The sequence below is a fragment of the Bombyx mori genome, chromosome 9 (genome assembly GCF_030269925.1).
Source record: "Bombyx mori chromosome 9, ASM3026992v2".
NCBI lineage: Eukaryota > Metazoa > Arthropoda > Insecta > Lepidoptera > Bombycidae > Bombyx > Bombyx mori.
Genome location: NC_085115.1, coordinates 11772013 through 11797251, shown reverse-complemented (window position 1 = coordinate 11797251; position 25239 = coordinate 11772013). Strand labels below are relative to the sequence as shown.

The 25239-nt window shown below is 39.9% G+C and overlaps 2 protein-coding genes across 2 annotated transcripts in view; one reads left to right on the top strand and one right to left on the bottom strand.

Moving 5' to 3' along the window:
• LOC101744043 (uncharacterized) overlaps positions 1-25239 on the bottom strand; it is a 123743-nt gene that overhangs the window by 75746 nt on the left and 22758 nt on the right. The window lies entirely within an intron of this gene.
• On the top strand, positions 12924-18427 carry LOC101744189 (major facilitator superfamily domain-containing protein 9). Its single transcript, XM_004931083.5, has 5 exons — positions 12924-13140; positions 13640-13771; positions 15975-16104; positions 16320-16538; positions 17050-18427. The coding sequence occupies exons 1-5, from the start codon at positions 13105-13107 to the stop codon at positions 17757-17759; spliced, it is 1227 nt and encodes a 408-aa protein (XP_004931140.2). The 5' UTR covers positions 12924-13104; the 3' UTR covers positions 17760-18427.

Genomic DNA, 25239 nt, shown 5'->3' with positions numbered 1-25239 from the left:
CCGTTGCTCGTCTGCCCACAAGGGCAATAAAAAAAAAAGGTATAATGCTGCTCAAAAAATAATTCAATTCCTCATTTTTATCATTCAACATTTATTTAACTTGCCAGCTATACAATGCCAAAAAATCTAGTGATGTAGATGATGGAAGGTTCCAGCTATTCGTTAGCAATTATAAAGATGCAGACATCAATGAAAATTATAGAAAAAAAATTCAAAATTTTGAGGCAAGCTCAATACCACCGCGTAAGAGTGAGCTTTATCAACAACTTTTGAGGGCCCACTATATTTCTTCTATTTGGAGAAATGCTTACAAAAAGCAACCCACAACTTTAGACCCATTGGAGTATGGTTGGATTGAGCAGGACAACATATATGCCTTCAAAGGGTTCGAAGGTGACCAACTTCCATATTTTGTGAGTGACTTAATCACCAATGTTCCTGGTAAGTTGATAACAATTCTTTCTCGAACATGTTCAGATGGATTTACGTTCATTTTACAATTTATGTTTTATTTTTGCAGTATTCGATTCAATGGATGATGAAGACGAGTCGCCTAACGATAAAGATGACTCCGATGATGATGATGATGAATGAAGATTGATATATACATATATGTAATGCATGCATGATATATTTTTTTAACTGATTTAACACTTTTAAATTTTGTCTTGACGAAATAAAAATGAGGAATTGAATTATTTTTTGATCAGCATTATACCGTATTATTTATAATTATTCCATAAAAAAATAACTTCTTTATTGTCTAACTAATCAAGTTTAGTATATATAATATAAAAAAATTATTAATTTCGGTAAATACATTGCTAAAGTAAATCGCAAGTAAATTATATTCCTCTAAAACAGTGAACGGAAAACATAATATACATCTGGCCGGGTAGTAGCTAAGATTTTATTATATGTTGATGTGTGTACGCAATGTAGAGGTCTGCCGTGATCAATATAAGTTTTTAAGACTATAATAAACAACATATTATTATATCAATGGTAGATCTGGTCAATTACTTTCAAAATTTTATTTTTTTAGCATTTTCAAAGTGGTCTGCCACAAAGTAAAATGCGCGATAATGGTCTGCCATTCTTATTTTCCGATAATAATAATAATATATTTTCAAAATTTCAAAACGGCAGACGTGGTCAAATGGATTTAAAATCCGTCAAAATCGGTACCTGTCCTACCTGAGCGCTCGGCGCGTCGACCACTTTGAGCTTAGTGAGTCCCCACCTCATGCATGGTAGGTATAGGGGTCTCAATGTACGAAAATTCAGGTCTGGTCAAATACATACAGGTAGAGCCCACGGGCTCTTGGGCTAGTACGGTTTTCGGAGTCCCGGACGACTAAGATAATGTTATTCTTAGACATTTTCACTTATGACGTGCAATGACAATAAAAGCTGACACTAGACACAATGGTCGGGACAACAGTACTCCTTAATATTTGGCATTAAGTCCACCACTGTACTTTTAGGCATTATTTGGCAATTAAAAAAAGGTTTAAGGTTAAATAAAGGTTTAGACTTAAGTAGCTGAGTTGCACCAGTCTCAAGGTAGATGTCGGCATTTGCATTGTGATGTCTGCATGCTCCTTTAATCAATAACGATCCCATCAATTTTTGGAATGATTCAGAAAACTGGCAACAGAAGTTGGAGGAACTAATAATAAGCACGTTTGTACATTTTCATACTTCCAAAAGACCCTCATGAACCCTTGAACATGGGTAATGAGAGCGTAATTAAATAGCGACTTCACCATGGTGTTTTGCTTGGTTGGTTTTCCCACGTATCTTACAAAGATAAGGCGTATCCTGACACTGGTGTTAAAATTAGGCAGTGCCTTTTATACTTGATTTTCTGATCCGTTTTGTTTTTTGTATTTATAGAATTTAATAAAGAGGTAGAAGAGAGGTAGAGCTTTGATCCGGATCAGAGAAATTTTAGCTTTCAATTGTATTGCTGTCAGCAAAAAATGTAGGTCATTATTTTGATGTTAGTAGTAGTAAAATCAACAGATAGATTAATACAGAAGTAGAATCACTAATAATAAAAAATCTGCATTCATAACAGGTCAATAGTATGTGTTCAAATCAGAAATCATGTTAGATGAATTATATATTTATAATTTATATACGTATATATGTATATTGTTATTGTAGACCGACCCACAGCCCACTGAGTTTCTCGCCGGATTTTCTCAGTGGGTCGCCATCCCGATTCGCTGGTAAATTGGTAAATTTAGCGAAGCACTGCTCTTGCTAGGGTAGATGCTAGCAGTATCCCAGGGTGACTCCCGTTAGCTCGCCTACACGTTAAGACGCCCGGTGTTCGAATCCCGCACACAGATACCAATTTGTCAAAATAAATGCTTAAAAAATGTTCAATTACTTCTACGGTGCTATACTAATAACATCGTGCAATACAAATCAAACAAGCATTTTTTTTCTTTAGTCATTGCCCTTGTAGGCAGACGAGCATACGGCCCACGGAGTCGTCATGGCCTAAAGGATAAGACGTCCGGTGCATTCGTATCTAGCGATGCACCAGGGTCGGAACCCCGCTGGCGAATTACAGTTTTTCTAATGAAATACGTACTTAACTAATTAATGTTCACGATAGACTTTCACGGTGAAGGAATAACATCGTGTAACAAAAATCAAACCCGCAAAATTATAATTTGCGTAATTACTTTTGGTAGGACGTCTTGTGAGTCCGCAGGGGTGCCTATTTCAGCCAACAAGCAGTAAAGTGTTTCGGTTTGAAGGGTGGGACAGCTTTTGTACTGAAAAACTGAGACTTAGACTCATGTCTCAAGGTGGGTGATGGAGTTTAAGTTGTTAATGCCTATGGTCTGCGGTGACCACTTAACACCAGGTGGGCCATAAGCTCAACCAACCCATATTGACAGTAAATATAACAAAGATTAAAGAATATACAGTAATATTTATTACTAATTTACTACCTTAAAATCCTTTGAAATAGCATGTGTTTTGTTGAGACACTTTGTCTCAAGGTGATATCCACACAAACAGTGTACCGCCATTCCAGTTCACTAAAGTAATAACTTAAGCTTTTTTTTTTTTTTTCCTACCTATGCTGATAGCCTTGAGAGGCTATTTCAGCTTCACCCTAACGTTTGTAGGTGAGCTCGCGGGGCTCAACCGGAGAGTTGCTAACACTGACCCTAACAAGAGCAGTGCTTCGCAGAATCTACCACCGGATCGGAAACGCGACCCACTGAGAAGATCGAGAAACTCAGTGGGCTGTGTCTATGGGTTAGTTCGCTCGTCGAGCCCTTCGTCGCAAGCGACGGGTTCGACGAGGACGGTGACCGGTGCTTGTGGTGCCTAAGAGTACCGTTAATGGATCAGGAGGATCCGTAATGACGTGCTTTGGGCGACGTCGACGGTTTACCATTCGGTCTACTGGGTCGGGTATGTAATTTCCAGCGGCTACGATGAGAGGGTTCTCATGTCGTGCCGCCTTCTCAAAATGGCGCAGCGATGCCGACTGTAGATACTTACTAAATGAGTCGAGCTCCAGGTCATCGTGGAGATCCACATTCCTAAGGAACCATGGCGCTCCGACGGCTATCCTGCAGAATTTTGATTGAATAACCTGAAGGGATTTCAAGTGGGTGCGGGCTGCGTGAGCGAACACTACGCTTGCATACGTCATGACGGGGCGTATACAAGTTTTGTAGAGAGTTACCTTATTGCGGAGGGACAGTTTGCTTCGACTACAAAGCATTGGATAGAGTCGTCCTAGAATAAACGCGGCGCGGTCGCGTACCGTTTTTATATGGGGACGGAATGTCATCCCTCTGTCGAGGGTGACGCCTAGATATTTGACCTTCGAGACCCACGGTATGGGCTGGCCAAAGAGAGTGATGGGACTAACGGCGGAGGTGTTTGCGCGCCTACTACGGAGTGGGATGCTCGAAGTGATGTTCGGAGGGCGACCCCTTTTGAAGAGCACCGCTGCGCTTTTCGTGGGGTTGATGTCAATTCGCCACTTCCGGAACCACTGTCCCATGGTGGCTACTGCGATCTGGAGTCGCCGATGAAGCAGCGACATCTTCCTACACGAGTAGTAGATAGCCGTGTCATCGGCGAAGAGCGCTAGATGGGTCTCCGGAGACCGGGGTATATCATTGATATACAAACTAAATAATAACGGGGAGAGCGCGGAGCCTTGCGGGACTCCGGCAATCAGTTGACGGGGACGAGAACGAGTTCCCTCTACTCGATATCGAAACGAACGGTTCGACAAGAAGTCTCGTATGATGAGCACGAGTCTGTCTGGCACTCCCATGTTGTACAGTTTGTAAATTAAACCGTTGTGCCAGACTTTGTCGAACGCCTTCGCGATGTAGAAGAAGAGGGCGCCGGTCGGGATTTGTTTACGCCTATTTAGTCCTATCAGGATGTGCTCCGTGAGGCGGTGCACTTGTTGTACGCACGAGTGTTTAGAGCGGAATCCGAACTGTTCGTCTATGAGAATTTTGTTCGCGGTAACAAAATCCCAGAGGCGTTTCCTAAGGAGCCGTTCGTAAATTTTTCCTATCGTCGGGAGGAGACTAATCGGACGGTAACTAGATGTTTCGTTTGTCGGTTTGCCCGGCTTATGTATACCGATAACGTCCGCTTCTTTCCACACCGCGGGAAAGATGCAGTGCGTCATAGCGGCATTTAAAATTGTAGCCAACATTGCTATCAGTTGGACTGGCAAGAGTTTTAGCGCGCGGTTGCGGATGCCGTCGGAGCCGGATGCCTTCCTAGGTTGGAGATTGTGGATCGCGTCTCTAACTTCGTCAGTGGTAATGGGGGGTAACGCGTCAGAGGGCCGCAGGGAAGCTCTGCGCTCGACCTCCCTGTCGACTAACTCGGTGTGTTCGGGGTCCGCGTGTTGAGTGCTGGTGGTGCACTGCTCTTGCAGTGCATCGGCCAGCAGCTCAGCCTTGTCATCGTCATCGAATGCCGGTGGTTGGCCTGAAGGGCGTACGAGGGGAGGCATAGTAGCGGTAGTTTCGGATTTGAGAGTCCTAGCTAGTCGCCAGTATGCTTGGTGGGAGGGCGCGAGTTGTTCTAAATAACTATGCCAATTATCGTTACGCGCGTCGCTTAGGCGGGAGTGGACTTCGCGTTGTAGACGACGCATCCGAATCCGGTTTGAATGCGTGGGAAGCCGATCGTAGGCCCGGATTGCCGCGTTCCTAACTCTTAAGAGATTCCTAAGTTCGGAGGATAGTCTGATGCGGTGGAAGCTGTCCTCCACATCGACTTCTTTTGAAGATCTAATGATCGCGGAAGAGATGTGATCGGTAATGATGTTTATGGATTCAACGGTGTCCTCGGGGGATAGATTCGAATCCGGGCCGTAAGGGAGGATTGGCGGAGCGGCTTCGGCTAGGCACGTGCCCAGCTTATTCCAATCCACCATGGTCCTCGTAACAGTGACTGGGTTGTGAGGGCGACCGAGCTGCATAAGGACAGGTCGGTGGTCTGAGTCGAGCTCTGACAGTGCTTCGATGGAACGCAAGCGCAGAGTTACGTTCCTAAGCAATGCCAGGTCTATAGTGCTCGGACGGAGCGCGATGTTATACGGATAACATGTTGGAGTTGGGGGACCGACTACTTCAAAAGTGAGGTCGTCTATAAACGCGTCAAGACGCCTACCGTTAACGTTCGTACGATGGCAGTTCCACCTAGTGTGGTGGCAATTTAAATCGCCTGCCAGGATGACGGAGTCTCCCATGCCGAACAGTGACTCGATGTCACTGCTCAGGAGGGGCTTGTCCGGGGGGAGATAAACGGATGCGATGACGATCGGCTGGTGTCCCGTCAGCGAGATACGGCACACTGACGCCTCGATATGTAAGAGCGAGGGAGTATCGAGAGGGACAACGTGCAGAGCCCGCCTATAGTAAATGGCAGTCCCGCCTTTGGAGGCGGTGAGTCTGTCATTCCTAACCATGACGTAATTCGCGACTTTCGGGTCACGACGCGAGGGCTTCAGACAGGTCTCCTGCACTAACAAAATATCTACAAGATTGTCGCGGAGGAATTCGAAAATTTGATCGCGTTGCCGCGCGAGTCCGTTAGCATTGTAGAATGCTAACGTAAGGGAATACGGTTTTTCTCTACCTTTTTGCGCCATTGATTACCGGTAAAGAATTTTTATAACGTGCGAGACACGGACTCGTAGACGTCCATGTGATCGAAAGCGGCCGCGAGCCGCTGTTCGGGGGTTACCGACCTACGGATAGCATCTGCGAACGATCGCAGACGGTCAAAGTTTACCGCGGTGACGAAGTCGCGCACGAGCGCGAAGTCGTTGACGACTGAGGGTTGCGGGGGGCGGTACGCGGGCGCGGGGCGAGGTGCGAGCAGGGGCTGAGGTGCGTGACGTGTCGCAGGCGGGAGCTGGGGTACGTTTTGTGTTCCCTCCTTCGTATACGGCAGCGGTTTTTTCCACGCCGAGACGGTGGGAACCGCAGCCGGTACGAAGGCTGGTTTCGGCACTGAAGGCGCCGAAGTCTTTGGGTCGACGGTTCGGGGGGCTGGGTGGTTCGGGCGTTTACGCGGAGCCCTAGGACATCCGCGGTAGTTTGCCGGGTGCCCTTGCTTAAGGCATAGGACACAGCTTGGGGGTTCCGTCGCGGTTTCCCTAACACGCGAACATTCTGTGGTTGCGTGATCGCCGAGGCATTTCACGCAGCGGGGGCGCGCGTGGCAATTACGCGCTGAGTGGCCATAGAGCTGGCACCTGTGGCACTGCCCGGGAGTACCACGTTTATGGGGGGCTTCGATGGTGACCCCGGAGAGGCCGCATATCGTTTTGAGACATGAGATTCTTTTCTTTGCTTCCGGGGTTGATTCTAGCGCGACGAGAATCATATTGTACGGCTGTCTGCCGCGTCCGCTGTGCATCCGGTGCACACTAATTATTGGGAGGGACTGACCGATCAGATCCTCCTTTACGTAGTCTATGTCGAGTTCCTTGGGGACTCCGCGTATCACTACGCGGAGTTCGCGGTCCTCCTGAAGAGCATAGGTGTGATAACCTATGTTCTCCTTTCGGAGGTAAGCAGAGAGGGCCCTATGGTCGCCCGGCGTTGCGACCTTAATCTGAATCCCATGCGCGACGTTACGCGCATGGGTATAATTAATTTTGTTGGCCTGAAGGGCCTGGGATACGCGATTCCACGCTGACTTCTCCTGGAGTATCAGCGGGGGCGGGACAACTGTTTTAGGCGCGGGCGCGGTTTTTGGGCGCGGCGGTGGGGTTACGCGGCGGGCGGAGTCCGACTCCGGCGTCACGACTACCTGCGGTCGGGAGGCGGTCGCGGACTTGGTTTGCTTCGTCATGGAGCTCCGGGACTCCACGACGCGAGTACGCTTTTTACCGCGCGTTACAGTTTGGAACCCATCCGAGGTTCCGGGTTGAGGGCTAGTCGCGGACTCGAAGTCCATCTCCGATTCGGTATCGGAGCCTGAACTAGACGCTATTGAGGTCGCGACGGACGAAACTGACGTGATTGACGCGGGCGCGGGGGTAGCGGGGGCGGGGGCGTTAGACGCTACGGCGGCGGCGTGCGTACGTGCTCTTGAACACGGACCGGCGGCGGGGCACGCGAGGCATGCCTGCGAGGCATGTTTGGCGACGGCGGCGAGAGATGCGGGGGGAGAATAGTTACCAAATGAGGCCCTATAGGCTTCGAATTCGGGCGCGATTGACGGGTATTTTTCCCGAATGAAATCGATGAAAAGTTTTTCCTCCATCTTTACGTGATTTTCGCCTGGGGGGGGCGGCCCCGGGACTTAAACACGCGCTCGCCTTGCGGCGAGGCCCCTGCGTCGGTAACACTAAATTGGCCGAAGCGATTCTAGGAATTTTAGAAATTTTAGTGAATAGAATAAATAGAATAGAATTAGAGTGAATAGAACCACTGCACAGTTCCCGGGCGGCAATGCCTTGCAATTAGGCGCAGGTACAAATTCCGAGAAACACTTAGGCCACAGATGTGCCACGAACAATGATCTATTATCACCGGTAGTCACTTCCGACAAAACAATGAGCACGTCCACGCGCGTCGGTTGCTCAAATCGGAATGAACTTAAGCAATAACTTTAGTGAACTATAGCAAAACCGAAACAATAAAACTTCGCTGCCTTTTAAACTTTTTAGGTTCCATTGTCAGTATTGGACAATGACGGTTTTTACGATGTCAGGAGGTATCCTTAAAAACGGTGAAGGTGCGTGACTCATCAGTCACAGGTCGAGGGGCCACAGTTCTTGGAATTCATCGTGGAACTAACGCTGAATTAGTGGTTTTAGTATACTAGATAGAGCAAATAAGGTTGGTAAAAGACTGTCCCAAAAATTGAATAACTAAAATATTATTCCTTACATAAATTACTTACGTAGGTATATTTAGCGATTTCCAAAGCCAAATTAAAGCGATCATTCATTTTAAAAATGAGATCTCTAATCTTCGATCCAGAACACAATATTGCTCCATGGCAGATACGGGCGGAATGGGGTTACCCTAGATGTGGACTTACCTCATACCCTATCACTAGCACCTAAAACAAAACCTAGACTGATATACATTAAGGGAGGAAAACAAACTGCCACTGCAATCGGCTGATAGAAAAAAGTTACAGTGAAATTTGTGATAGTTTTTTCTGTCGTAAAGCATTCTTATCTAGAGAATAGGACAGCGGTTATTCTAAAATAATTGAGACTTTGATCTCATCTCTTAAGAAGAGCAATATGGTCTTCAGTAGCTTAACACCTAGTAAGCCGTAATTGGGATGTTAAGAATCGTTTTAATTCTAACGGAAGCGGACGGAACAGAACGGTAATTTCCCGTGGCCAAAATGATTTAATTTATGAATAAAGATTATACCCATTCTAGTACAGGTTATTTTTAATTCTGTAGAGCTACCCCGTTTTGTCGTTAAATACGTTAGCAACTTAAAATAATGATTACGTTAAATTAAAAAAATTTATATACAAATTAACAGATAAGACAGACGTGAGATGGAAGACTAATCCGCCTTCAATAATGGAAATCTGGTTATTTCTTCAAATCGTTTATACAGCACCATAACAAAGTTCGTTGCTACTACACTTGCTTTTCAAGACATTTTTTATCAGTTACCCCAGTGACTCTAAAATACACTCCCTTCCGTGTGCATTTCCTTCCCCAGGTTAGAGCTCCGTGAGTTCACCTAATCGCTCGGTTACGCTGGCCTAACCTCTCAAGGCTAGCAGCTTAGGTATGAAAAAAAAAATGTTTCCTGTAAGTTTTAAAATGAAAAACTGGTATTAAGTGACCCAATATAATCGTCACAGGATTAATAAAACAAATTAAAATTTCTTGAAAGTATAATACTACTGAGGCTTTATTACATATCATTTAAATAGCCGACTTAATTAAGCCAACGCTTAAACCCCTTTCGGTTTAATTTAGGAAACACGGTTCAGTTATAAGAAAATTGACTGAAGCATGACGTCGTACGACAAAATCTATTGAAATAAAAGTGTGTCCAAATACGCTGTAGACCGATTAATTCTCTAAAGAGTGTTCCAAACGATAGGTCAGCAGGGTTCAATTCAGAATTAAATCAATAAACGAAACAAGATTGTCAAATATTCAAAACTTTACACATATTAATAAACATAATATTGTTGTTGTAGCTGGAAGAGTTACCTATACATTTAGTTTTTTAATCATCTTTTAAGCGTCTTCTTTCTTTCATATTTTGCTTGAAGCACAGTTTCTCAGAATTGAGGAAGGAATTAAAGAAAATTATTCCAACCCATTATACGTTGAACAATATCGTTTTCAAGACACTTCCACGATGTCACTTAATTAAAAGCTAATAATTTAGAAGCTTCAAAATTTATGTTGGGATAACCATCAGCACTTTTCAAAAAATCTAAAATTGTATATTTCATTATTTTTTTAAAACTATCCTTGATGTAAAAAGACCAAATAGTCGAGCCAAAAAGTTTAATTCACATGAACTTCAACAAACATAACAATGGTTCAGCGACACAATCTTTCTCACAATTCATTATTACAGAAATTAGTTACAAGAATAAAACCAGTGCAGTTGCATTGTCTAACAATTATTTTGAGATTAACTTGCGTTTCCGTAATCGAAGCGAATGGAAATTGAAGGAAGATATATATTAGAACGAAATGTATAATACATCCGGACCTCCTCAGTGACGAGCGATGGGACTGTTCGAATTACATTATCTAGAATATAGTTTTGTGTAGACTAAATCATCTACTTTTTAATACCCTTTTATTAGCTTCAGACGTATGTAGTATGTAACGGAATCTTTGAACACGATTTTGACCGCCGTCAAAACGTCGGATTAACTCGAAATTTGGTATACTTGTTAAGGACCGATGACAATTCAATATTAAAAAAATAAAATAAAGATAATATTGAAAAATTGAAATTCACTAAAAAATTAAAAATAAATAATAGTTTAAAAAAACTAACAAAATACGGTTTTAGAGAAAATCCAACTAATGAATAGAACAAAAAAATTAATAAATTTGAATTAAAAATAGTGTACGAAAAAATAATTTTATTGTAAAAAAAGCGTGGGGTGCATGGTATCAGTAGTGATAAATATTTTATGAACAGATATGAGTAGAAGGGTTATTTTGATAATATCCTGAAAAGTAACTCACGCTTTTTTTACAATAAAATCATTTTTTCTTACACTGTTTTTAATTCAAATTTATTAAAATTTATTTTCTATTTTTTAATTGGATTTTCTATAAAAACGAATTCATGGGAGAAATACGTATGTAACATCTGTACAATTTGCAAATTGACCTCCGCAACGAAGGTGAACAAAAACAATGAGTCCGTGAACCGTGACGAACAAACCCGAAGCCGCTTATTAGAAATGCAATAAAAATGACCCAGTAAATGTGAAGCTGTAATTGAGATTACGCGTCGTGGGACTTTACGACGGAAATAATTTACGGATAGATTGTGCCACCCACAAGCGAGATTACACTGAAGCCATATAAGCTCTTATAAGAGAACGTGTTAAAGTTTCGATGCGTCGGTGGTCGGTGATCGAGCCTTATGACCACGATGATGCAGATTTCAATTTGATGTTAGCCTTAAACACACCTACAGCCTACAAGTACAAGTTAGCCTACAAGGTTTTCAATATCATTCGATTCAAAGGAGATTAATGATTTTCTCCGTAAATATTTTTTAAATGGCCCTCACTAGCTCACCCATAGTCCAAGCCCAAAGACTCCATAATATAAATGCGAATAATCAATTTGAGCTGAAGGAAGTACGTACTTAAAACATGTTGCGCAATGAAGAAATAAACATTGTGTAATAAAAATTAAGCTCCGTTTTTTTTTTGCGCAAAAATGTATTATATATTATTATAGGGAGAATCGTAAAGCGTAGAGGCAGGCTACTACCACCTAACGCCGCTGTCTATTTCTGACGCGAAGCCGTCATTCATTTCAGTTTGAAGGGCCAGCGATTTCGACTACACATCTCAAAGATGGTTAATTTTATTATGTCAATGGACTCCGCTAATGTAACACCAGGGAGATAGTGGCCTCACCCATCAATCTTTAAAAAAAATAGAATAAACATTTCAAAAGTGATGAACTTTTAAAGCTAGAATATTACAAAATTCGGTACCTAGTTTAAGTGAACACGAAAAATAGTTTAGAGGTCTAATACTTATTAGACGTACTTCGAGAAATAGAGCATGATTTTTTATGGCCTTAATGGGCGAACGGTCTAATTGATGCTGAATGGTTTGACTGGTGCTCGTGGACATCTGTAATATTAGGGACACAACCAAGCCGGTGGCTACCGATTAATATTGCTTTCATTGAAATAAACATAATCCTTTGTTGGTCAAGGAGAAGTAAAAACTACTAAACTTTCGGATATACAGGGTCTAAGCGTATTTGTACATCCTCGAATACTTGAGACCTTAGAACTTATATCTCAAGGTGGGTGACGCATTTACGTTGTAGATGTCTATGGGCTCCAGTAACCACTTAACACCAGGTGGGCTGTGAGCTCGTCCACCCATCTAAGCAATAAAAAAAAACGCTTTTCCAATACACAAAAACATTATAAAATTCTAAGCCAACGACCGTTGACTCTACAACGTTTGATCAATTAGCAATTATCTTTAATTTATATCCCATACATTAAGATTGAATGTCGTACTTTAATTGAAGTAACAAAAGTAACAAAAGAAAAACTAAATCGAGTTGAGTCTTTTTTTTATTGCTTAGATGGGTGGACGAGCTCACAGCCCACCTGGTGCTAAGTGGTTACTGAAGCCCATACACATCTAGAACGTAAATGCGCCACCCACCTTGAGATATAAGTTCTAAGGTCTCGAGTATAGTTACAACGGCTGCCCCACCCTTCAAACCGAAACGGATTACTGCTTCACGGCAGAAATAGGCAGGGTGGTGATACCCACCCGCGCGGACTCACAAGAGGTCCTACCACCAGTAATTACGCAAATTATAATTTTGCGGGTTTGATTTTTATTACACGATGTTATTCCTATACCGTGGAAGTCGATCGTGGACATTTGCTGAGTACGTATTTCATTAGAAAAATTGGTACCCGCCTGCGGGATTCGAACACCGATGCATCGCTTCAACACGAATGCACCGGACGTCTTATCTTTTAGGCCACAATGACTTACTGTGAAAAACAAAAGTATGTCTAAAGCAGACCGAAAAAATAGCCGTACAATCGATTACAAGACCTTGTTTGTTACGTCAATGCTTTATATCTTTATTCAGATCATTTCGCTTTAGAATAAAAATTGAATGTCAGCGTCATAGATAAGATAAATATGTATTATCGTTATTTAGTAACACTTGACACATGTTCGTAGAAGACAGCGCACTTGTGGATTTATAAAAAAAGAAAAACATATTATTATGTAAAATAATAGTGACAAACAAAAACAAGCTTCAGTAAATATGTCGATTACGATTAAAACAGTTTGAGGTTATGTGACTTCGAGTGCTAATCGTCAGGATGGCTACGCGAATATTGCAATCTATTAGCTTTTTGGTATGTAGCTTTTCTTTTTTTATTGCCTCTGAGCTTACGGCCTTCCTGATGGTGAGTGGTCACCGTCTACGATCGAAGTCATCAATGCTAGGGCAGTGAAACTGCTACCTGCCGCTAAGGACTCTTCTCAGAAGTAGGACAGGCAGAAAACACCATGGAGGGAAGTTCATTAAATCTCTAATCATGACATGCAAGCATTTAAATTATAGTCTTACAAAAAATTATGTTAACATTTTTTTTAACTGTTGACGGGTGAACGAGCTCACGCCCCATCGAAGGCACATACATCATACATATACATCAACATCGTGAAACCGCCGCCCACCTAGATATATGATATGAGGTCTAAGTCTCAATTCTATAATCGTTTATGTGAAAAATTCATAAAAGCAACAGAAAATATAACCAGAAAAGTAAAAACTTAAATAAAAATGATAATCCTTATCGGAACATATACAGCAATACTACATACAGCTAATAAACCTCTATACCTTCTTAGGATATGTTCGGAGCGGGCATGTTGATGCCGCAACTAGCCAATCATGCGAAACAATTAGGATGCAGTCACATACAAATAGGAACGATGAGTGCTCTGTACTCTGGCTTCCAGCTGATATCCGGACCTGTCGTCGTAAGTTTTTATAGTTTTACTTCAGTGAATTTTGAAAGACTTAAGTTTCGCCAACCGGAGATAATAATTACTGGCAGAATTTGGAATTGCAAGACAAAATGCTCCGAGGAATTATTCGAGATGATGCCGATATCTCGTTTTTACCATCACACCGCCCGCCACCGGAGTAGAGTTCATCCATACTGCCTGGAGCCACTGCGGTCATCCACAGTGCGTTTCCAGAGGTCTTTTTTGCCACGTAACGTCCGGCTATGGAATGAGCTCCCCTCCACGGTGTTTCCCGAGCGCTATGACATGTCCTTCTTCAAACGAGGCTTGTGGAGAGTATTAAGCGGTAGGCAGCGGCTTGGCTCTGCCCCTGGCTTTGCTGAAGTCCATGGGCGACGGTAACCACTCACCATCAGGTGGGCCGTATGCTCGTCTGCCTACAAGGGCAATAAAAAAAAACTTTTTAATATTCGCTTTGCCTATACGCTGGTCGCCTAAAGGACTATTCCAATTACGCACGAATAGATAATATGCAATCGAATGTGTAATTGATAAATATATGATTCATCGTTATCTAATACTCGAAAAATTGCTAAAATGGATTTTACTATATTTATCAGGGCTGTCGATTAGCTAATACTCGAAAAATTGCTAAAATGGATTTTACTATATTTATCAGGGCTGTCGATTAGCTAATACTCGAAAAATTGCTAAAATGGATTTTACTATATTTATCGGTTGTCGATTAGCATATGCATATTCGTACTTTTAGTTTTTTAAGTGAATAAATTAAAATATTATATTAAGAATGGTTCAGCCTTTGCACTTATTGCTATTTGAAAATTCAAATTTAATCGCCCGTACGAGGGCGGCACTGAAGATTTCGGGAATTAACGAAGTGACACAACATTACTATTTAAATGTATTTATTGCTTTTTGAAGTATTCTCCGCGAAATTTGACACATTTTTCCATACGATGGAACCAATCATTGAAGCAACCATTCCATTCGGAAGTTGGGGTCTCCAAAATGGCCGTTTTGTAGGCGGCCACAGCTTCTTCAGGTGATGAAAATCTCTGTCCACGCAATTTATTCTTTATTTTAGGGAAAGTATAGAAATCATTAGGGCTTAGGTCGGGGCTGTATGGCGGATGGTCTAATAATTCTATGTTTTCTTGCTCTAAAAACTCTTTTGTTCTGTGCGCAGTGTGAGAACTCGCATTGTCGTGATGGAGGATGATGCGGCGGTTGCAGTTCTCTTTACGGAGTTCAGAAACGACCTGTGGCAAACAAATGCTAGCATACCATTCTGCATTAACCGTTCTTTGTCCCGCAAGAGGAATAGTCGTAACATGGCCGGTTTTGGAGACAAACGTGGCCACCATTTTTTTTGCAACACTCCGTGAACGAATAATTTTTGTTGGCTTTAACTCATTTTCGAACACCCAAACTCGTGACTGGTTTTTTGTTTCGGGTTCGTACGCGTAGATCCAGGATTCGTCACCTGATACAATGTTGTATACAGCATTTGAGGATCCTGCGTGGAATATTTCGAGAGTTCTGACGCACCAAGTAACGCGAGCCGCTTTTTGCTCTTCACAGAGCGAATGCGGTATCCATCGGGAAAACAACTTTTTTACACCTAATTGTTCATGCAAGATTATTTGTATTTGACTCATGCCAATGTCTAAAGTTGCCTGAATTTCGCGGTATGTCACATGTCGATCTTCCTCAATCAGCTTACGCACAGCATCAACGTTTTCTTGGGTGACTGCAGTTTTTGGACGACCTTGACGGGGATCATCACTGAGCTTGACACGTCCACGTTGAAACTCAGCAAACCAGCGATAAATTGTGGTTTTGGATGGGGCTTCATCACCAAATGGAGAAATCATCCGGTCAACACACTGTTTTTGTGTTAAACCACTTCGAAAGTCATAATAAATCATCGCAATTCCATTTTCTCAACGACTACACAAGTTTGACAAAACCTCGTGACAAGACCGAGAATCTTTTTTTAAATAAATAAATGGTATTCGATTTTTAAAACCAAGGAGTTTTCAATCAAAAATATTTTAATATGACAGGAACAGTGGAAATATTCCATTCCCGATACTTTTAGTGCAGCCTAGTAATTATAAACTAAATTAATCAATGCAAAACTAGCAAAACCATTTACTCCAATATATTTCGATGTATGTTACTTCAATTCCAGGGAAGTCTCAGTGACACAAAAGGCAGGAAACCAATACTATTGTTGTGCCTGTACATCTGTGCATTCGCATATGTGTCGCTCGGGATTACATCCTCAATTACGCTATTTCTATTGTTAAGATCTGTGATAGGTACGTATCATTTCTATGTAATTTACGTAGTATTATATAATAATATTATATACCTTTATGAATTTGTTGATAGCAATCTAACAATTGATTGATGAGTCTAAAGTAATTAAAAATAAATTAGCCTGTGTTCTAACGATTAAAATACTAAAATAACCAAAGAAACGACTAACTTTTTTTAGAGATAGGTTTTTTTTTAATACTCAAATTAATTTTAGGCATGTCCAAACAAACCCAACTATTGACGAACGCTTTAGCGCCAGACTATGAGACAGATGGGACCAAACAATCAATAATATATGGAAGGATGTCGACAATGACTGGACTTGGAATGTCTGTGGGTCCTATCATTGGAGGACACATAATGGAAGCCTATCCCAATAACGGATTCACTGTAATTTGCTGTGTAGTCAGTGCTATATTCATTTTCAATACATGTGAGTAACACTACCTAGTAGTCAAATTAACAAATAAATTTTAAGTGCCCATTACAGACAAAAAGAACATTGTAACGTGAATTCCACTTCTCACTTGGAGAGATAATGCAAAAGCTCCAGCGAGACAACGAATATCCTCGATATACCAAATAGCAGTAGCAACCAGTCCGAGGTTGCAGCATATTAATTACTACCACGATTAATCAACACAGGATCTGGGAATCTGTAAATTAGAAATTATATAGCATTAAGTGCGAGGTGGCGGCGTCACATACATTTTGGCAAACATATAATTTTTACAAAAATCCTATAAATATACTGATTAGAACGTTTATTTACAAAATTAGATGTATCTGTTTAAGTACGTGATATCGGTCAATACTAATTCGCGGGAAGATTGAGAGTCAATCATTCAATCAGTCAATTCAAAGAAATATGTATTTAAAATTTGGGCAATATTTGGCTTCATTCCAACTTTTTTTAGTGTAATTGTAAAATATTTATTTTTCAGTTTTGCTCAGAAAACTGCCTGATGTAAAGATTTCGAAATTTGCCAAAAAACAAGTCACCATACCGATAAAACTTTTGGATTCGATTACAAAAACAGCTAAAGAATCCATTGATGAATTTCGCAAAATTGACTGGAGCATCTTCTGGGATTTGTTTTTATTTAAGCTCCTTATAACGTGTTGTGTTGGATTGTACTTCAGTAGTTTTAGTTTATTTTTAAAAATATACCATGAGGTGTCTCCAAAAGAATTGGGATATTTAATAGCCTTTCAGGGCGGTATGGGATCTTTATGCACGTATTTCATTGGCCACATCACGAAATTGTACAAACACGATGAAGATTTTTCTCAAAGAATGTTGCATATTTCACTTGTATTATCTTTTACTTTATTGGGTTTATCCATGACTTCCAGTATCGTTATTTTTGTGTTGCTATTAATACCTTTTGCTTTATGTGGATCAATAGGAAGAGTTACCACTTTGGAAATGATTGCTAGTAGAAGTAAAAACACAAATAGAGGAACTATAATCGGTGCCTCAAATAGTATGAAATCTTTATCTGGGGTAATAACCCCATTGCTTGGTGGTTTTATTGGAGAGTATTTAGGTATAGCTTATAATTTCTACTTAGCCTCATTTGTGGCTACCGCTGGATCAGTAGCTATAAAATATCATAGAACATACGGAACATCGAAAAATAAATCTGAATAATTATTATATATTCCTATATCATTTGAAAGTTAACCCAATTAAAATTATGAATTCATAATTGCTTTACAGTTTTCTTGTAAGTTAATGCAAGTGGTAATTATATGTGGGGCAGGTGGGGAGTAGTCTCGTGTGTGGCTGGTTCCCACGGTGGGTTCCTTCCGGAGCCGGTGACCCATGACGCTACCGTCTCGGCGCCCACCTCGCGCCTCTCATTGTTCCCTTCAATAGTTCCCTAGACATTTACCTACGAGGTGATGTACGCTAGTCTTATACGCCCCCTCTGTTTATACAAGGTGCTTTGAAATCAGCGATGTGGAAATTAAATTCGTGCAGTTTCGTCATTGTGGTTCGATTGCTTAATACAGGTGTTCTGTTTTCGTTCACAAAATTAACTTTGGCATTTTTACTGCAGATTTATGTTCATCGTATTTTTATTAATGATAATTCATCTATTTTATTATTTTAATAATGTTACAATGAAATTAGAAACAGACGTTCCTGTTTATACATTTGTGTAGGCTAATCTACACAAGAAGTGATTTGGATCTGGTATTATGTGTTTATGTTTTTAAAATTTATTAGTTGAAATATGGAATCAGGTGTTAATTTTAAAGCACGTCTGACGTATCAGATATTTGTACTTAAATAAATTAGTAAGCGATTATCTACATTGTCATTATTATTGTTTCACGGGACCATGCCCTTTTTTTTTTTAACGCTAGGGAATCCATTTACGGATACCCGGTCGAGAGGGGTAATAGACTGGGTTATGTCGGACTCCGGCGCCTCTAGGGAAGAAGAGGGGAGAAGAGGAAGACCAAAGTCCTCCTCTTCTTCCACTTCCTACCGGGAGACTACGCCTTGAGAAAGGCGCGCGAGGCGTTGCGCGGCGTCTTAACACGCAGGACCCGCCCCGCAAAACCAACTACCGACTAAACCCCATCGAGCTCCACCACTCCGTCTCCACGAAACTGGTCCATGCCCTGTCTTTTAGTTTTAGAGAATTCCCTATTCTTCAGTGCACAATGCTTATGTTATAATCACCATAACGATCTCGGCGTAAATGTTATATATGGTAAATTATATTTTTGATTTAATAGATGAAAATGAACGAAGACTTGATATATTGCTTCCTCTGTATTTTTGTGTAGTGGGCAAATCATCGTATGCGGCTGGTTTATTATCAACAGATGCACCTCCTCGACTTACATCACTTTTCCTTTATCATACACCTTTAGTAGTAATTTCTTCACCTTATGAATGAGAGAGTAGACAGCGACATGGTTCTGTCTTTGGCAATACTAATGTCCATGAGCGACGCTGAACCCTCATCAGGTCGGTTGTACGCAATAAAAAATACTTCCCACTATTTCTTATCCTAATTTGACAATGCAAGGCCATCTTTTCCAATGATGGATTGACGTCAGGCAGACGGCCACTCGTAAAAGTGTCAGCCGCATCAAAATACAACACTGCTACATGTTATACTGAATAACCCGGATTGTGGGTCAAAACAAAATGATTGAACTTCTTTCAGAGCACAAAATAAAAGAAAGCTTATTTTTATATTTTAATGGCGATTAGAGCATTTTTTTTTTCAATTTATTGGAACTAGAAAGAATAGAATTTGAATGAATCAGTTATTGACCCCAAGGCTGTAGAGATGCTTATTTTGCCGGTTAGAGGATTCGTTAAAATATAATTATTATTGAATATTGTTTTCCATGCCTGCTCCTGTCTCGTCTATTTTTGATAGGCAACACAAATTAAAAATAACTATTCGAGAGAATTGAATTTGAAATGGAATTTGGATTTTTTATTAATTTACACATTACAATAACAAATTGATTTTCTCAACAATTTGTCGAGTAAAGCTTAAAAGTATTCTCCAGTATTTACCGATTGATTTAAATTTCAAAATATATTAATCTCAAAGAAACGAAATGTTCCCAGCCATAAAGGTTCTATAAATAAATGTGTTTTAATAATTTTTGTCATGTCACACATGTCCGTACTTGGTCATTTTATATTCAGCGAAGGAGCTCGCATCGCATGAATGCATGACGTGTCTCAAATTGAAATTGGAACGGGATTTTTATTTTCAAATGATACCACCAGAGAAATAATAAAATAAAGTGTAAAATTACTATTTTGTTTTTTTTTCTACGTTGTCGAGAATAAGATTATGTGTAATAATAAAAGGAAAGGTAGATGGCAAACGTCCCAGAGGACGCAGTCCCACAAGATGGTCGGACCAAATACGATCTTCTCTAAGCATCAATTTCCACAATGCCCTTCATGAAGCAAAGGATCGCAGCAGATGGAGGGAAGTCGTACGGGAGAAACTGATGCAGCGGGGGAGTCTCGACCCTCAGTAATGAGGAAAACGACGCGAGGAGGAGGTAATAATAAAGAGTTTGAGAAAATGTTTATGATTTTTTTATTTCAAACATTAACGGAATTATGTGTGTGGGTGTTTTTTATAGCCTTTAGAGCTTCGATCATGATCGAAGCTTTAGACAGATGAGCATATGGCCAACCTGATGGTGAGTGGTTGCCGTCCGTTTGAAACAGTATACGGGATAGCGCTCATGAGACACTGTGCATGAACGCAGCGGTTACATATACTATGGATGAATTCTGCCCCTGTGGCGACAGATGCGATGGTAAAGGAGAGATCATCTCGAACAATTCCTCATGACACTTACAATTTAGACATGCGCAAAAAGCGAAGAACTTACCGGGTGGGTAGCTGTTTATAAAATTCAATATATTTACTAGTTAATTGTTTCGACATCATCACATATAAAAAAAACATTAACTTGTTTTAATGTCTCAAACATTATCTAAAAGTTTTTCATTGATACATTTTTAACAATAAAACAAAGCAATCAACAATAAAACAACTCGAGTTAACTTAAGCTTAACTTATATCGTAATAAAAAATCAGATATGTCTAATTTTAAGTTCGATTTGCTAATTTAATACACGTATGTTAAGTAAAATAATATTCAATCCATCTAGCCGCCATTAATAATAGAACATCAATATATTTCTATAAGAAAAAATCTAGTATAAAGATAATAAAAATTTTAAATACGAACGTACGTTTGACACATACTAAATGGGACAGAATGTTAAATATATATATTAAACGAAGAATTGCTGCAAAATAATATACAAGAAATTATGGAAAACAATGAAATTCTGTTCTACATAAGGAGTTTTCTAAAATATGCACTTAAGTATTAAGTATTTAGTTAATTATTTTTATTATTATATATAAATATTTTTTAATTCATTCCTCTCAAATTTATTAATTTAATCAATTTAATGACTTATATATAAAAGCAGGGGGCGCCTTTCGGACGCAGATAAATTCAAGCATGACTGGAATACTCGACGTGTAGTGAAATTACTTGTGTACACACACGTGCACCTGCTCAAAGGGAATTGTTTGGTTACCTGCACTGACAGGGCTGCCAGGATAAGTTTTCGTATTTTTAAATTGCACTCGATTGATGGATCAGTTTATCGCTCATCTGACATTAAGTATACTTTTTTTTCTTTTTTTCCTACCTATGCTGATAGCCTGAGAGGCTATTTCAGCTTCTCCTTGACGTGTAGGTGAGCTCACGGGACTCAAACCGGGAATGTTGCTAACACTGGCCCTAACAAGAGCAGTGCTTCGCAGAAGAAGAGTATAAAGCGGTAGGCAGCGGCTTGGCTCTGCCCCTGACATTGCTGAAGGCCATGAGCGACGGTAATCAGGTGGGCCGTCTGCCTACAAGGGCAATAAAAAAAATTAAAAAAAAAAAAAAATTACCACCGGATTGGAGACGCGACCCGCTAAAAAGATCCGGCGAGAAACTCTGTGGGCTGTGTCTATGGGTCAATTCACTCCTCGAGCCCTTCGTCGCAAGCGACAGGTTCGACGAGGACGATGACCGGCGCTTGTGGTACCTAAAAGCACCGTTAATGGATCGGGAGGATCCGTAATGACGTGATTTAAGTATACACGGAAGCTAACTGGCTTTACAATGTAAATAGCGTTGCTCGCTGTGTGACACGATATTAGTGAAATTAGATATTATAGGCATTTATAAAAGGCCTGTTGTAAGTCCGCAGCACAGCTACAATCACCATTTCTGTCACAAAGCAGCAAGCTAGACTTCAATGTGCTTGCGAGTTTTTTAACGTTCTCGATAGCGTAAAAGTTAACTCAAATTTGTTTGCAGTTGGAACGTTTGCCTACGTTTGCCGCTAGGGGTACTGTTCCGACTGCATATAAATTGTGAAAAATTAGTTAGCTTTTACGCTATCGAGAACGGTAAAATACTCGTACTAAGCACACAAGTCTCGAGATGGTTAGTGGCATTCACGTGAAGTCTAACGGCTCCGATCAGCATTTAACACCAGCGATTGACCTCGATCGCCCGTCCATTCTATTTTCTAAAAAATACATTGAAAAATCATTATTTGAAATATGTTAAAATTATTATATTCTGTAATGTCTTGATAGCCCTAACTAAAACACGGTGTCACGCCATACCTAGAACTGTTGATATAACTACTGTTTTTGTCTTTCACTGTGTAAACGCTAGAAAGGGATAGCAGTATAGAGTTCTGAGTTCATTTCGATAGGTACATCCATAACTACAGAATTGACTAGTGTAAGAAGAAATATACATAATAGCAAAACCCACATTCTTAATACATTAACACTTTATTTAGTTTAGTAAGTTTAAATTTAAATTTTAGTAATATTTCATGAGGCAGCGACACACAAGCCAAGGGTTCCGTGTGTGTAATATATGAGTCGACTATTATCAAAGCCGGCAATCTGACTTTTGGAGAATTATTGGTAAATCAGAAAAACGAATTATTGACTTTGTATTCCATTGGCAGTCACAAAACTCTTCTGAACGACATCTTAGATAAATAGCAGGTTAAGTATTAACCTTTATTTAATGCAGGTTTTGAACCGTATTCTTTGAAGGAGACGATTATATTCAAATCAATCTGTATTGACATATCAATAAATTTTTTTTGTCCAAATGCACAGATTGCCACCTTTGTTAATAGACGACTCATATGTAGGTATTACCGCCCATTTCGAGAGATAACATCGCTCGATTCAAGCTAAATTAACGATAACAAATAAGGGCATTACACTTTTCACACCGAAACACGTGGTTTCTTTATTCTTTTGCGACAGAAAGCCGCAAGTTTTTTTTTTCAAGATACCAAAGTAGAACATCGAATTGAATGATATTCACGTAGCTGCAAATCAATAATCAATCACAGTCTATGTCATTTAAGTTTTTAGTAAGAAATGAAATTAGAAAACTGCGCTAATAAAATACTTTGAAAGTATAATTTGCGCATTCGATTGAATACGGAAGTACTTTCAAAACGAATTTTGTACAGATCAAAATCGATATATTGATTTAACCTTAGTTATCTAAATTACAACTTTCTTCAATTGCATTGCATTAGTTGGGCAGACAAGGTCACAACTTACCTAGTGTTAGGCAGTAGCCGGAGCACATACAATTTGCAAGTGAACACCGCCACCAACTTGTGGTAGATGTCTTTAATGTACCTAACAACAACTGTCCCACCCCCAAACCGGAACACATGACTGCTCCGCGGCAAAAATTTGTCCTCACAAAACGCCATACATTGCCTCTAATACCTAATTTTTCAAAAAGCTTCTTATTGTTATTTAAGTCACTAACGAACAGTCCTCGCGCAACCGATTTCCTATTGCGAACTATTAGAACAATTGTTCACAATCACATAAAATACAATACAATACTCGTAATCGTCGAAACAAAAACTAAGGAAATTACGTATCGCACTTCCTTCGTTAAAGATATTTCCACATTTTCATGATTCACAAACGGTGTAAAGCAAAGCCGACGAAGAGTTCGACGAGTGAACTAACCCATAGACACAACCCACTGAGCTCCTCTTCTCAGCAGACCACGATTATGCTCCAGTTGTAGTTTCTGTGAAGCCCTGCTCCTGCTAGGGCCAATGTTAGCAAATTCTCTCAGGTTGAGCCCCGTGACTCACCTACCAACAGCTGGAAGGAGTATAACCTACCAGCAAATAGGTAATGAGAAAAACAGATAAAATGATTGTGGACTTGAACAGTTATATAAATTCAAATATTGTGCATTAAATAGGTACATAATTATATATAATTTTCTACTTAAATTATTTTAAATAAAACAGTAGTCTGCTTATTTTGAAAACTAGTGGTACTCTACAATTTTTTTTCACATAAACCACGTCACCGCGTGTCTGTGTGTGTGTGTGTGTGTCTGAAATAGCCATCTTTAGTTATAATATATTACAATTTGAGTTAATCTGGCACGTTAATATACATATATGCGTTACGCTGAAGTAATCTCCCGTAATCAAGCAAGATGGATAGGGCAATCGCGTGTTCCAATTAAATAAGTGATACCTTTTATGGGAACGTGACTGTTAAAAACAAAACGGAAGATTTGAAGGTTTGAGAATTCACACGACCGTTGTTTCGTTATTAATACACTACTACGCGTTTAATATACCTCAAACTGTTCTAGAGTTCCCATGGTTAGCTCATTCATAACTTCTCTTAACTATGACTCTAACGGTATACCTAGATTGGCAAAAAATACTTAAAATAATCTAAACTCGAATACTTAGAATACCATTTTTCATCTCATTTAGACAAACATGTTCCTTCTAAAGCTCATTGAGAATATTAACTCCTCAACCTGCTTAAACACCATTCCATTAAATGCACGGTAAATTCATAAAATTCACACATATTTAATGTACAATCTAGATACATTATTTACTGAAACATCTAAATGATGAAGTACTAGATTGATACGTACTCATTTCAAATTTCAAGGTTCCCTAAATATGTATTATATGAGGCTGGTGAAAATGTGGAATGTTATTTCATAATATAGTTTTGTTTGTAATAGTTATTTGAAAAATTCTTTAACCAAAGTTTGAGATCCAGCAAACAGCCTCGAAGACGACAATAAAAATATATCAGAATGCCTCGATGAATAAGTCTATCATTTAAATGCTGATTAATAATCACTACATAGTATAAAATAAAGTCGCTTTCTCTGTCCCTATGTATGCTTAAATCTTTAAAACTACGCAACGGATTTTGATGCGTTTTTATTTTATTGATATTGATTGAAGAGGAAGGTTTATATGTATAATAACATCCATTAAATAGTGGAGAAATTAATAATAAATTACAGTTTCCGAAGCGAAGCGAGGGTGGGTCGCTAGAATTTCATATTTCACAATCAGGGCTCGTGTCTGCGCTTCACGGATTAGTCCAATGCCCATTTTTTTCTCAAATTTCTAGCTATAATTCAGAATACGAGCATCTTTTATACTATCGGCATTTTGTGAATAAATGCTGGTACACAGTAGTGTGAGGTCAAAAAGTTAAATC

Bases quoted from the DNA above. Each gene is read 5' to 3' on its own strand.
- LOC101744189 (XM_004931083.5), top strand. From the start codon at position 13,105: ATGGCTACGCGAATATTGCAATCTATTAGCTTTTTG. The intron at 13,772-15,974 runs GTAAGTTTTTAT...CTTCAATTCCAG, and splicing joins TGATATCCGGACCTGTCGTC to GGAAGTCTCAGTGACACAAA. The intron at 16,105-16,319 runs GTACGTATCATT...AATTAATTTTAG, and splicing joins ATTGTTAAGATCTGTGATAG to GCATGTCCAAACAAACCCAA.